The sequence below is a fragment of the Ursus americanus genome, chromosome 20 (genome assembly GCF_024610735.1).
Source record: "Ursus americanus isolate L20-20 chromosome 20, mUrsAme1.1.p, whole genome shotgun sequence".
In the NCBI taxonomy this organism is placed as follows: Eukaryota; Metazoa; Chordata; class Mammalia; order Carnivora; family Ursidae; genus Ursus; species Ursus americanus.
Window position 1 is genome coordinate 48,359,895 of NC_142146.1, and position 15,021 is coordinate 48,374,915.

Below are 15,021 nucleotides of genomic sequence, written 5' to 3' on the forward strand. Positions count from 1 at the left end.
CGGGCGGCTTGAGCGAGAGGGGACCAACGACGGGGCTGGGGAGCTGGATGGCGGCGGAGGGGAGCGTCGCGCGGCAAGTTTCCCCAGAAAGCTGAACTCGTCGCAAAGTTTCCTGTGCATCAGCTTGCACCCTGCGTACTGGTGGCGGGCTTTTTCCGTGCGGGTGGTCTTTGGGGCGCTGGAGGGACGCGGAGGTAATTGGATTATTCCGCCTGGGCGCAGCCCAGATTTCTGCCCCGGACCACGCGTTGCGGTGGGCGCAGAGTTTGCCCAAGAAGGGGTGGGTAGTCGACACACAGTTGTGTCGCGCACAGCAGTCGGGGGTGACCGCCACACTCGGAGCGCGCGTCTGCAAGGCGTGCCTGCTTGTCCGGAGGCAAAGTTCCATGATTTCTTTCCTCTTTAGGCAAGACTAACTGGGTGCTGTTCCCTCCCGGGCTGACCTCGGAGTCTCCGCTATGGACAGCGAGAGTGAAGTGGATTTTTCTAGCAACAGCTTAACCCCTTTGTGGCGGAGGCGGTCAACTCCTCAGCCTCAGTTGTTGGGCCGGAGCAAGCCGAGGCCCCAGTCCTACCAGAGCCCCAGCGGGTTGCTGATCACGGATTTCCCAGTGGAGGACCGAGGGACGCTCCCTGCCGTGCAGACTTCCACCCAGGTACCCACCACTTCTGAGGGCAGGACGGTCCAGGAGAACCCCCTGCTTCTGTGTGCCCATAGGAGGGTGGTGACCAATGGGAGGACGATCTCCCCGGAATATACAGCTGTGTCTCCTCGGCTTCGACGGCCCAAGTCCCCCCAGGCTCCCAAAGCGGTGTCAGGGGGCTCCCCGAAATCCCCAGCGAATGGCACTGTGACCTCGCCCATACCGCAGCCTCTGCGCCCCCAGCGGACTCCCAACTCGCCCGCCTGCTGCAGCCGGGTGGTAGACCTGACCGGATTGACCACCAGCCCCCTGCCTTCGCCCGCTGCCAATGGGCTTTTCCCTAAAATCGACTCCCCAGGCTCTGGTTCGCGATCTGGCCAGACGCCTAAGGACCCTGAGCCGGGACCCGCGAAACTCTCTCCTGCGCCCCAGAAAAGGTCTTTGGAACACAAACTCCCCCTCCAAAGGCTGCCCTCACAGGAGAACGAGCTCCCAGAGAATCCTTCAGTGGTTTTGAGCACAAACAGCCCCGCCGCCCTCAAAGTGGGGAAGCAGCAAATCATTCCGAAGAGCCTGGCCTCGGAAATTAAAATAAGCAAATCCAACAGTCAGAATGTGGAGCCCCACAGGAGACTCCTCAAGGTGCGCAGCATGGTGGAGGGCCTCGGAGGGTCTCTGGGCCCCGCAGAGGATGAGGGCGAGGCGGAGAACGACGTGGACAGCCCAGGGTCTCTGCGGAGAGGCTTGCGATCCACATCCTATCGCAGGGCGGTGGTCAGTGGCTTCGATTTTGACAGTCCTACCACTTCAAAGAAGAAGAACAGAATGTCCCAGCCCGTTCTGAAAGCGGTGATGGAAGACAAGGAGAAGTTTTCCAGTCTGGGAAGGATAAAGGTAAGAGTGGGCAGGAGTGTCTGGGAAGGATAAAGGTAAGAGTGGGCAGGAGTGTCACTCATTAAGCCAGGCATTCACCAAGCCTAAAGGGAAGGTGTTGGGGGTGGGGAGGAGGGGCACAGAGGAAATCAGAATTTATTGTTCTTTTTTAATTCTCTTGTTGATCAGACCTGCGCACATCTATCTCTTGGCCATGCTGTTGCTGGCAGTCAGGGCCAGGTTAATGCAACTTTGTGGAAGGAAGTAAAACTCTTATCACGGTTTTAACTTTTTAATCTCAGGCAAAATGTGGGGGCCTAATGTGAAAAAAGTAATGCAGCAAATGAGGTATTGGCTGAGTCCTGAACACTTTAATACAGGAAGCTGAACCAGAGGGTGGAGAGCAGGCGTGGTACTCTTGACTGTATGGTCAAACTGGTGCTTGTCTAAAGGTGTCAGTTAGGGGTTGCTGATTCATCACAGCTGATACAGGAAACTCCTAATTTCCTTTGAGCATATTGATTATTTTAGTTACTGAATGTAATTTATTTATATTAATTAAGTACAGAATTATATATATATTTTTGAGTGGTGATAACATACTGAATACCATTCAGGTAAAATGTGGATTTTAAAATTAATTGCCAGAATTACAGAAGATACAAATAGTTTGTCATCTTTCTTGTTGCTTCTTTCTGTCACCACTGTCTGTGGTTGTCTTTTATTCCCATGTTGTGCCCATTTATTCTTGAACTTGAATGCATTTAACAAGTTAGTAGCTCAGAACTTGAGGTTCGAGTGAACTATGTGTATTGCTCCCTGATAAAGGCCTGGGAATTGTATGTGTTAAAATATTGCCAAACATGACATAAAGAGATAGGTGAAAACTAAAGAAGGATATTTTGGAGTGGGCATGTGCTGCTTTCTCTGGGAGCAAGACAGATCTCAGCAGAAATTCATTTTGGCAGCCACAACTTTTCTTGATTAATCAGAGAACTGGAGCAGTTTATATAAATGTCAATATGTAATACACAAGGAAGCTATTTTATTTTTGATCTCATGGCCTTAAAGAAATTACATAACATTTTAGGTGCCCCCCACCAACTCTACAAGTATAGCAAAGTTCAATTTAACAGTGATGGTGAATCAGGAGTTGTGAAATGAGCTGAACTACTGGTCATTTGAGGATTCTCAAGCTGTTTTGCTGGGGGTGGGGGACATTGTACATTTTATTTCACCATTTTAGTAGATTGTGGTAGCCAGATGAGTGAACTACTCAAGGGATCATCTGCTGTATGCTTTTGGAAATCTAGTGAATGTAACAACAAGAAGTAGTACTTTTTCTTAAAATAGCTGTATTTTCTATTTGGCTCATTCATACATAGTTTGCTCTGCTTTTTCCTTTTTCGCTTTTCTTGTTTCTTAGAAAAAAATGCTGAAAGGACAAGGAACATTTGATGGGGAAGGTAAGCATTTGATTTTCCAGACTTTTATTGCTGTTTCAATGTGGAATATCAATTATAAGTTGAAAATCCAACTGCAGTAACAAAAACACTTAAGAAAATGTCCAACTTCTTCCCAAATTATACAGTACAAAGCTCTGCACTAAGCTAAATTTTCATCCAGTAATACCAGCAGTGAATGGAATTAATGGCATTCTTTGTAAGCTAATAACTTTGTCAGCTGGTGTCCTGGATTTTTAATTCTTATCTACTCTGGCCCTAGCCTCACCTCCCTCAAAAAAATGGAGAAAGAGTAAGAGCTAGTCTAACTTCTTAGTTAAAAATCCTGTGTTTGGCATTTAGATCTTAAGTCATATTTCCTTTGACTTAATATTCTTTCCCCCATATTTCCACATTTCAGTGTCACTTCTGACTTCCTGTTTGCTTATCAAGTTTCAATTTTGGGGAAATCTAACTCTCCTGGCTGCTAGAAACATATTCCTAGCAATCTGTAACCCGTATAGAAAAGCTGCTTCAGCCAGGTGTTCAAACCCTAATCAGATTAGTAGACTTTGGTAAACAGATGGGTCAAGTGTCAACCAACCGGAAGGGCACAAAGCTAGTGAGCAGCCCCACCTGCAGCCCTTGCAGGTCTGGGGAGCATGGAGGAGGTGAACGTAGTTACTTGCTTTCATACTTTGAAATGTTAAGATTTTCTAACCTTTAAAAAGTCATGAAGAAGGGTATGCCTCTCTGTAAGTAAATCTAATGTGAAATCACCCAGAGTTATAAAATACATAATCTTAGGTGGTTATAAATATTTTCCTTTGTAATTCTTATAAAAATCAGTTCCCTTGGAATATTTCAGCATGACCAGTTTAAAAAAACGTTTTCATTGCACAAATCTTAGGAAAGTGCTCTATATGGAGAAGAAACCCAGATATAGTATTTTAGCTGGTTTGGATAAATTCAACTCCCTGGTTTTATAATTGAGGAAACTGGGAGCTTGGAGAGGTTTTGTGCCTTGCCCACTGTCACACAGCAGATAGGACAGATAACTGGTTCTTAGTCCAGTTTGCTTCCTCTTGTACCACTTTATGACCATGAAGTGAACAGAGCATCTACCTAATATGTGTTTAGAGAAATGTTTTGCATCTTCTCAAATATGACATTGATTGTGGGACCTCTGTCTCAAAGGGTTAGAAATGTTGAGCTTCTTTTTTCAGTCAGAGAACACAACTTTTTTATAGTTCTATGTTTCCTTTTACATGGAGCTGTTTCTATGCACTTTCTTGTCTCTTCTCAAATATGATGACCTAGAAATTGTTCCCATATGAGGAATACAGAATTCTTACAGTTAATGACTAGCAAGAATGTACCTCAGGGATCAGGTGCAGTAGAGTGGTGTGAACCTCTCGTGGTGGAGGCAGGGACTTGGGTTCCTCTCCTACTGCTTCTGTTCATCAGTTGAGTGACACTGAGCAAGCATCTTAACCTCACCAAGCCTTAGTTTCATCATGTATGAGAGGAGGCTGATAATACTATTATTGCCTGTGTTACTGTGAGAACGAATGAGGAATCTTATCAACAATGTATGCATATGTTTTGTGTCAACCACTAACTGCTTTAAAGAGCACTACAGAGGTGTGGTAACTAAGCCTTTACCCTCACTGTCGGTTTTGCATATGTTAAACAATCAGAGAACAGTAAAATCTTGCATTGAGTCCAGTATTAGTTTAGACATGGTGCCTACAGAATGTACAGCAGTTGGTAAGAGAGGAGGCAGACGTTTGCCAGCTTCAGTAGGTAGGAAAGGTATGGCAAGCTCAGCGTGTCCCAAACCAAATTCATAGTCTTTCCCTCTGAAGTTGAATCTCTCTGGGTGTTGCTGTCTCCTGCTGTGCCGTTGTTGGGACCTGTGGCCCTGGGAAGCATCTTACTGCCTCCCTTTCTCTAATGCCCCATCTCCACTCCATCCCCAACAGCCCAAATGTCCATTCTCCCATAGCACCCTAATGAGTCCCCTACGCAGTCAGTATTTTGCTCCGACAATAGAATCAAATCTTTCCTTTCCATGGATTCCCACTGCAATCAGAATAAAATACAGTCTTTGCAGTGTGAAAGAAGTTCAGTTGTTTTGTACTTGGGATAAAATCTAGTTAACGTTGCCTGCAAACCTCTGGTTGACTGAGACTGTCTGGCTTATTCCCTAGACTCACCTTGCACCTTTGTCCACTAGACACCCACGCTCTACATGTGGACTTTTCCCTTGTTCTTCTAAGGTCTTACGTTTCTTCCTGCCTCAGGGCTTCTGTATATGCTTTCTCCTTTATCTCTGTAGCTTCCCAGCTTTCAGATCGTAGATTTTTCTTAGTAACACCCATCTGACCCCCAGACTGGGTCACGCCCTGCTGAGAGGCTGTTCTTAGAGCACCTGTATATACATTGTTCAGCTTATAGGTATGTTTATGTACAAGACTATTGTGTCCTCAACCCAACAATGACTTGCCTTCTCATTTGTAGTGAAAACCAGAGTCCTTTCAATGGCGTTGAGGAAAGGGCCTACATGATCTGCCTCCTATTCATCCCCAGGCCCCATCTCGTAAGCTTTCTCCCTTTCCTTAGCCCATTTCAGTCATATAGGCCTCCTTGCTGATCTTTGTACGTGTAGACGTACGAAACAGACTCCTGTCCCAGGACCTTTGTCTTTACTCTTCCCTCTGATGGTATGTTCTTTCCCTGGCTGTAGGGTGGCTTGCTTTCTCACCTCTTTTAGGTCTTTGCTTAAATGTCATCTTGGTGAAGCCTCCCCAAACCACCCTATTTAACAAATACATACCCTTTGTAACGCTCCCCTCCTTTCCCTGTTTTATTTTTCTCCATGACACTTACCAGCATTTGACATACCCTAAAAGTTATTTGTTTATTTATTGTCATTCCCTGCTCACTCTGATGTCCACTCTATGAAGATCGAGATTTTTATCTTTTTTGTTCATCATTGTATCCCTAGTGCCTAGCAGTTGTTGGCATCTAGTGGGCATTTTCCAAATATCAGTTGAATGAATAAATGAATGAGTGAGTTGGACTGTTTTCTCTTCCTATTTTTAGCTCATGAGGGCATAGGAAGTGTCTTTTATTTTCCATTTAGCCTCAGCCCTTGGCACATTGTAGATATACAATAAATGTTTGTTAAATAGGTAAATGAATGGTGATGGACTTTGAAGGAAAAGAAGGGTATGAATTCAGTTTAACCACCCCCCCCCCAAAAAAAAACCCCAGTGATTTAAGAGGCATAGCTATCCTCCATGAGTGGTGGACAGAGATGTGGAAACTTTGCTTCAGTGGGGATTTCACACATGGATCCCTCCCCTTCCCCTGCATGAATTTGAGACAGAGCTCTGTGAGTGAGAAAATCACTTTTCGGTAATTATTCTTCAGTGACAAAATCCATTTGCTTCTTTGTTATTTATTAAACTGGGGACCAAACGTATAAATCTGGATGTTTGTTTAGAATAAGTAGCATAATGATGGGGGCAATTAGTGATGTGTAGGGTTTGTATTTTTTGCAGAAAATGCTGTCCTGTATCAGAACTACAAAGAAAAGGCTCTTGACATTGACTCTGATGAAGAGTCGGAGCCCAAAGAACAGAAGTCAGATGAAAAAATTGTGATTCACCACAAGCCACTGAGGTCCACATGGAGCCAGCTCTCTGCGGTAAGTGTTCACCTTTATCTTTCCGATCTGTGGGCGTGAAAAAAACCAAGTTGTGGAAATTAGGTTTGGATATGGTTTTAATTTTTTCTGCCAATGATCCTGTAACCTGAAAGAGAAAGACTCTTCTTTTTAGATTGTGAAATGTTTCTTGAAACTCTTCAGACACTAGTGAGAATGTTGATTTTGATACTTCTGATCAGGAAAATTAGGTTTTGATAAAATAGGGTACCTTGACACTGATATACTGTACTCTGGAAGCTTTTTCTGCTTGGTATGTTTTCTTATTTTTTACATAGTGTATATGCAGAGACAACTTAATCTATCCTGAACTTTATCATAATTATGGCTATATATACAAATATGTGTGTGTGTGTGTATCTATGCACAATAGGGAGTTGATGACAGTTCTTCCTTGGAAATTTCATTTGATTTAGACACATTTATATGTTCTTGCAGTTGATTAATGGGTGGCATTCTGTTCCATTTCCCTCTGTGCATCTTTTGTGTGAGCGTGTCTGGCACTTATGTTGTATTGATGAGTAATTTCTTCTCTCTGCATCAAACATCTTTTGTTTATAACTATAATTTCTCTTCCTCCTGGCTTAACAAATGTCGCAGTGTGCTGCTTAGTTTACTTGATGTGAGTTTGGGCACAGCATCTGTGGGCATCCAATGCATTACCAAGTAGAAAGGAATTCCCATGGCTGGCTTGGGTGGTGGGAGCATTGCATCAAGAACAAGCCAGCACACCTCTGTGAGTCCCTTAGGCAACATGGGAACAGAAGCGATTCCCTCTCAAGCTGAAATGGGCATTGTTCAGAGTCCGGAATCTCATGCATTCAGGGGACATGCCGGCATAAGGAAAGGAGTTGTGTACGTTGGAGCTCAGGAACAGGCCATGGGAATAGATATATGGTGATGATGGGAATGACTTCTGGTCACGTTCTGCCTCCCTTCTTCTACTTTCTGTTGGAATTCAGAATTCTAGAAACCGAGCCCTTTCTCCCTGTCTCTCTCCCAACCCCTAATTCTGTTCTAAGGAGAATTTATTCATTTCCAGTGCTTCCAAGGTATGACATCCTTTGTATATGTCACAGGCTGAAATGCCTATCGGGACAGGGCGAGCAGCATTACAGGGGATGCTGGTGAGTGTGGAGGTTGAGGCCTGGTGGGGATTATGGTGAACAGGCCCGATACGACCTCAGCAGCCGCCACTTAGCTCACACCAGCCCACTGGTGACTGATCTTCTGACATTTAGAGAAGAGAATGCAGCAATCCAGATATGAGTATTATCCCAATTCAGGTGTTAGAAAAATGATGTGTGAGACCAACAAAATATTTACGGGGCAGTCTTGTCTCCTATGCTGACAGTTTGGAACTTCTGTGATCTTTCTCTATGATTTTTGCCTGTGCTCAGGTGGTAACACCTATCCGCAGAACTGATGTATTCATAGCCTTATACCCTGATGTAATGATCTCATGATATTATAACCCAAAGCACATATGTGAAAAAACTGATGACAAGGCCCATGGAGGCTATGTTGGTTCTAAATGGCTGTCATTCATTCTGTTGTTGGTGTGGACTATTTGGTAGAGGGTCTTTGAAAAGAAAGCTGTGGCTTTTTTCAGTTCTTCCTCCGTGGCAACAGCTGCATTTGTTAGCACGGGCCTGAACCTTGCTGCTGTTCTCTGAACGCTAAACAGCAATGTGTACTAATGTGTCACTTAAACTCTGATCCTACCTAGCTTGAGTGCTGAAAAGCAAGCTGCCATACTTAGGCCTCCTAAAGTTTGGCTTTCAGCTAGATTAGCAAATGCACATTAAAATAATACTACATATCCCTCAGTACAACTGCAAATGTGGGCACGCATTTCATTTGGCAAAGGATCAATGTACCCATGTGCCTTTTGTTAACAAGATTGCTATCAAAAGACTGGTGATAAAATGTAAAACTATAAAGTGGGTTCTAACTTCAGTGTGTGTTATCTTGGGTTTTAGTGCTCCCAGGAGGCTTGTGTGTATTTATTGTGTTGCTTGGTAATTACATTTAATCAAAGCAGCATTGGACTTTGCCACCTCCCATTCTTAAGACACCAGCCTGCATTTTCTTTGTGTGTTTGTGTCTCCTTTTCACATTTAAAACGTTTTACTTTAGTTTTTTTTTTTTTTTGTACTGCAACATGCAGAAAAACTTAAAAATAAGTATGTGTAATAGATTTCTGGGTACCTGCCACCCACATTGAACAAATGGTAACATTTTAACATATTTACTGCAGATCTCCCTTTTTTTTAGGCAGATCCAGTTAACCACTCTCCTCTCCAATATTTTTCTCCTTTCTGCCATCCCAAAATAATCACTGTCCTGAAGTTCTCTTCTGTACTTCCCATGTGGGTTTTCTGTCCACTGAAAAGATGCAAGCAGCTCTGGCTTTTAGGAAAGTAGATATTTCAATGCAAAAAGTGGTCATTACTTTTTTAGAAGCCTCCAGTTGTTAGGTCCAAGTTGCAGTTAGGACCCTAAAAAGAGGAAGCTTTGTGAATTATGAACAATGTCAGGATGTCTCCGTAGGGATCTGCCCCTCCATCTCTCTGTCTGACCTCTTGCCCCAATCCTTCCTTGTAGAGGGGCTGCAGCAGTTAGTGCGGGCCTCAGAAACATCTGTTCTTTCCATGCTTACCTTCAGTGTGCCACATTAATAGGGTAGCCCCCCCCATCTAATCAGGCATATATCACTTTAATACAAAACTCTTCTTTGAGTATGGCCTTGATCCCAGAAAGAGAGTAGGACAGGGGGCTTTCTGTGTGTGAGGGTTTGTGCGAGCACACACGTGCATTAGCTGTTGTTGGTTGTTTTATTTTCTTAAAACCTCTTTGTTGCAAACACCTGCCTGCCTTCTGGGATGATGAAACTTTTCTTATCAGTTGACTGTAAGAAGCATTCAGTATGCAAAAGGCTCTTGGGCAGTGCAGAGGTTTGCAGTCTTTTATGGTTGTTGCATAGGTCTTTAAGCCTCTAGTCTACAGACTGAATGTAGTCTTAGTGTGCTTGTTTGTATGTCTCCTTCGGTTCCATTGAACAATTGCACGGGTGACAGGTGTCCTCACTTACATTGTTGGGGACAGGGTTAACTGTAGCGTTGTGGTTATCTAATAATAAAGGAGAATTAGAACTGTTGAGACATTAAGTTGGGCTTCAATAGGAGGGAAAGTCTAGCTGCCACAGACTTCTCTCGTCAGATTAATAAGTGAATGGTGATTACTTGGCGATGGTGCCTCTGCCAGCAGGGTCTCCGTGCAGTAGCGGCTGTCGTCCTGTAGTCAGGACACTCCTAGGCTCCTTAGTATCGTAAGACGGTGACAGGCTTACTCTTCATTCCCTTGATTGTCGAAGGAGGTAGAGCTCTTCAGGTCGATACAAAGTAGGTTGGTAGGTGTAGGATGTCTTCATTCCAGGGAATATAACTTTGTGCTGCTTTTCAGGCCTGGAAGAGCACTAATATATGAGAAATAATTTAAAATCTTATGGTTCCCAGATTTGAGGCTTTGAACTTGGAAAGTCATCTTTGATTTCTAGAGATCGGTGCCCAGAGACCAAGAACCTGCTACACACAGGTCAGTTGCCCAGTGACTCACCCAAAAGGGCAGCGTGAGGACAAAGCCAACGGTTCTTGGACCTCTGGGAAGAGCCTGTGGTTTTTGAAGGAAAATATCAATATTATTAGTCGGGGATAGAACACCAAGTCCTTGTTACAGTGACTGCCAGGTGTGTAGCCAGTCGAGTCCCGGATGCAAGGGGAGCTTCAGGATTTCCCTAAAGTTCATCCTTTAATGGGATTCTGGAAGCATTTTCAGTATTACAGAAAATAAAAGATAAATCTTGACTGCAGTCTTTTTGTTTTTGCTCATAACCACGCCTCCTTGTCCCAAGATCACGTACTGGGCATGTACTGAAAAATGATGGTTGTGAAACCAGTGTTTGTTTTGTCAAGATCAGTGACAGCACTGAAGCCACACTCACCACCCGTGCCCTGACCCCATTTATTTGCCATGGGGTGTGTTTGTGTCATTTTTATCACCTTGACATGCCAGGTACCTTTGAAAAGGGTGTTTAGGCTCCAGAGGTAAAAACAAGCACGCGGGCGAATTTCCCGCTGGGATTCAGCACCTAATATAGTCATCCTCTGCTCTGCTCTTCCTTTGCACTTGCTGACAGGGGGCTTTATCAGTCTTCTTAAGTCATTTCGAGTATCTCCTCAGTTTGTTCAAAAATTTTAGACTCTGTGGTTAGGAACTGGTTTTTCTGTTTTCATCAGAGTATTCCTTCGGCTTGCGTAGTGGGGCTAAGGATTTGGGGCGATCTGATGTTAGGACCTCAGTCTCTGAGTCCTGGCTCCAGTCCTCAAGCACACATTGTTTGCCTCTGGACGACTCTGTCTCTCTCTTTTTTTAAAGATTTTATTTATTTATTTGACAGAGAGAGACAGCCAGCAAGAGAGGGAATACAGGCAGGCGGAGTGGGATAGGAAGAAGCAGGTTCCCAGCAGAGGAGCCTGATGTGGGGCTCAATCCCAGGACCCTGGGATCACGCCCTGGGCCGAAGGCAGACGCTTAACGACTGAGCCACCCAGGCACCCCGTCTGGACGACTCTCTGGAACTGCCAAATGAGAAAGGACCATTTGAGAAATGGCAATTTTATATAAATATAATTTCATCCATATATATAACAGGCACTTGGGAGACTTAGCAGTTTGATCGGATGGTACTTACTCTTTCAGAATTTACACCATGTTTATTGTGCAAGACCTACTGTTTTCTACTAAAAACCAGAGCTTAACAGATGTAATAAACCTGAATATCATCCTGTTTGCAGAAAAGGCTTAATGCATTTAGAGGTCATAGAAAAATGCATTCTTTTTCCTTAAATTTTCACACTTGTCTGAATTAATTTTCAGTTGTTCAGTGATTTGCTCCTTAAAATAATCTCTTCAGTCATATAATTTTCCATTCATGTTTTGCAACATTGCAGTCTCATAAAATTGTCTTTTACCTTAGATGGTGATTAATGCCTTTTACCATATCTTTTGTGTTTAAAAAAATAGAAAAAAAAAAACCGCTCATTTTTCATGCCTGGCTTGCTTTTAGCACTCATAGTGAAAACAGTCAGGGCTTTAGATATATACTTATCCACACTTTTAAATTGGACAGTGGGTCTCCTGGAATGTTTGTATCTTTATAAACAGAAGTAGGGATCCATGTGCCTACACCTCAGATGCACGCAGAAATTCTATTCTAGCCAAGAGGGCTGGAGCTGGGGGCCTGCTTAGCTCAGCCAGAGACTGGCCTCTATCTGCTCCTGCCATTTCAGTACAATTAAATTATGGTGTTCTTTTAACATTTTTGTAAATTAATTTTGATTTATATAAGCAACACATAATACGTTCTCCATGTAAAAAAAAAAAATAAACATTTCAGGTAAGACTAAAATCACTTTTGTCATATCTGTAATCTCAATCTCTTTCCCCTTCTCTATAGGAATGCTATTCTCAACTTGGTAACGTTCTTCTCAAAATCCACATGTATACATTTAAGGGAAATATAAAGATTGCGTGAGTTTACTTATATATATATACTCCGCAGCTTTTAAAATTTGCTTTTTTTCTGAACAATGTGTCTTATAAATCATTTCATGTCTACACATGATGATCTTCAGTGCTCTTCTAGCTTCTGCTTCATTCTGTAGAATGGATATCTGTTTTGACTCTTCCCCTTGGAAAGATTATACATGCTTTGAGAATGTAATAAAAACTTTGAGGCATGGATCTTTAGAAAAATGCACACACAAGTTTATATGCAAATATTTGTTTATAATTTTTTTTCTGGTTTTTTTTTTTTTTCCAGTTTGAGGACTTTTCTTTTCTTCTTCTTCTTTTTTTTTTTTTTTTTTTTTACTTTATCTCCAAATACTGGGAACACCTTACTGGAGCTCTCTGTGTATTTTTTTTTTTAAGATTTTATTTATTTTTAGAGAGAGAGAGAGAGTGGGGGGAGGAGCAGAGGGAGAGGAACAAGCAGACTCCTCACTGAGCACAGAGCCTGATGCAGGGCTATATCTCATGACCCTGAGATCCTGACCTGAGCCGAAAATCAAGAGCCGGACGCTCAACCGACTGAACCAACCAGGTGCCCTTGGAGCTCTCTATGTATTAAGTATCGCTTCCATGCTGTTCATATCACCTTTAGAAATTTTCCTTTTTCTGAATTGTAGCACACTTGGAACTTGAGCTTATGTATAACCCTTTCTGAAGAATATATATATATATTGAAGAAAAAACTGTTCCAGCTGGAGCTGAGTAATGAAAGGGCAATTGAATAGTAGATATGCCAGTGTTTATGTTCTTGATTCTCCAGAGAGAACAATAGGGTGTGAAATGTGGGTATGTGTGCACCATGCCCCTAGGGAGGCAGAGCACAAGAGACAGGTGCTCCACGAAAGTGGGAGGAGATGAGCACAGGGATATTAAATTTTGATTGGCATAACTACAAAAAGACATTTCAGTCAGAAACCTAGACTTGGGCCTCAATACAAAGAGGGTCTTATTATTTTATCGAGCAGAAAACCAACCAGAGAGATTGATGACTGATTCCTTCATCTCGTCTTCATGGTGAGCCTGCTCTGTGCTAGACACTGGGAGATAGAGCAAAACAGACTCCACCTTGTTTTCATTTCCTTACAGACACCCTTCCTGGTGAGACAAATATCAAATAATCCCACAAATAAATGACAGAATTACAGCTGTATTAATGCCATGAAGGACATGTTTGTGCTGCTCTGAGATCCTCCTGGGGGAGGGCACCTGTCTGGGCAGGGTGCTGTCAACCGATAGATGGTGGCAAAAGGAGAGACAAGAGCCGCCATCAGTGGCATGTTAAGACAGGTGTCTGAGTGAAGTTGGTGGTGGGGGACAGGGACAGAATTGAGGAGTCCCAGGCAGAGAAACTGCTGTATGTAGACCCTATGGGGTAATGGTAGGTAAGAGGAGTTAAAATAAAATCGGTGCAGGTGGAACTTCTTGCTGTACTTGGTGGGCACTTCCTCACTCCACCCATCTCCAAATGTGGGAGGCTCCCGAGGCTCCATCTTTGGGCCTCTTATCTGCACTTGCTTGGTGATCTCATCCAATTTGGTGGATTTAAATACATCATATACTCTGATGACTTCCAAGTTTCTATCTCTAGACCAGACCTTTGCCTGAGTTTTCAGATAAGGATATCCAGATTCTTTTCCTTTTTTTTTTTTTTTAAAGATTTTATTTATGTATTTGACAGAGAGAGACAGCCAGCGAGAGAGGGAACACAAGCAGGGGGAGTGGGAGAGGAAGAAGCAGCCTCATAGCGGAGGAGCCTGATGTGGGGCTCGATCCCATAACGCCGGGATCACGCCCTGAACCGAAGGCAGACGCCTAACCGCTGTGCCACCCAGGCGCCCCTCCAGATTCTTTTCTGATACAATTGGCATCTCAAAGTTAACCTGTCCAAAAATTTACTTCTGCTAATTCTCTTCTCTCCCACCCAGACCTGCTTTTCCCACAATGTATATTTTTTTCTAAGCAAATAACCACTCCATCTTTCTCTTTGCCAAGGCCAAAAACCTTGGAGTCACTCCTCACTCTTCTCTTTCTCCCATAACATCTTCCAATTTGGTGCAAAGTCAGTTTGTTGCCTTTACCTTCAGAAGTGGATTGTCCCCACTGCTTCCCAGCTCAACTTCTGTATCTCCTGGGGTCCCTTTACATCTCCTCTCCGTGTAACAGCATATAATTGTAGTGTTTATTTGTGATGCTGTTAAAATACACTGAGATACTCTCTCTTCGTTCTGATCCCTCAGGTGTTCTCGCCTCCACTTAGAGTAAAGGCCAAGCCTTACAGTGGCCAGTGAGGCTGTGTGATCTGGCCTGATTCCCTTTCTGGACTCATCTCCTGCTTCCTCCTCCATCTTTCTCATTGCTCAGTCACACTGATGTTCCTAGAATACAGGGTGTACTCTGCCCCAGGGCCTTTGCTTTTATGGTCTGCCCAACTTACAGTAGCTCTTCTTCCAGAGAGCCACATGGTTTTCTCCCTCACCTTCTCCCTAGCACTCCTTTAACATTTCTTCATGATACTTACTTCTCTCACATACTGTGTGATTTACTTTTTTGATTAATTGTTCATCTACTCTGCTGGAATAAAAGCTGCATATAAAGGCAGAGGTTTTTGTCCGTTTTGTTTCCTGCTATTTCCCTAGCACATGAAACAATGCCTGACTTACAGTGCGTTTGCAGTAACTATTGGATGAGTTTATTA

The 15,021-nt window shown here is 43.3% G+C and overlaps 1 protein-coding gene across 3 annotated transcripts in view; it reads left to right on the forward strand.

Annotated features, from left to right (window-relative positions):
* ARHGEF26 (Rho guanine nucleotide exchange factor 26) overlaps positions 1-15,021 on the forward strand; it is a 117,836-nt gene that overhangs the window by 142 nt on the left and 102,673 nt on the right. Inside the window, exons 1-4 of one of the 3 annotated variants that reach the window (XM_087870298.1) lie at positions 9-194; positions 407-1,538; positions 2,944-2,983; positions 6,529-6,674. In XM_087870298.1, the coding sequence (XP_087726424.1) occupies positions 459-1,538; positions 2,944-2,983; positions 6,529-6,674 (1,266 nt within the window). In that variant the 5' untranslated portion in view covers positions 9-194; positions 407-458. Of the gene's footprint in view, positions 1-8; positions 1,539-2,943; positions 2,984-6,528; positions 6,675-15,021 lie in introns of those variants that run through there. The other 2 variants (XM_045812273.2, XM_045812269.2) reach the window with 2 other exon arrangements.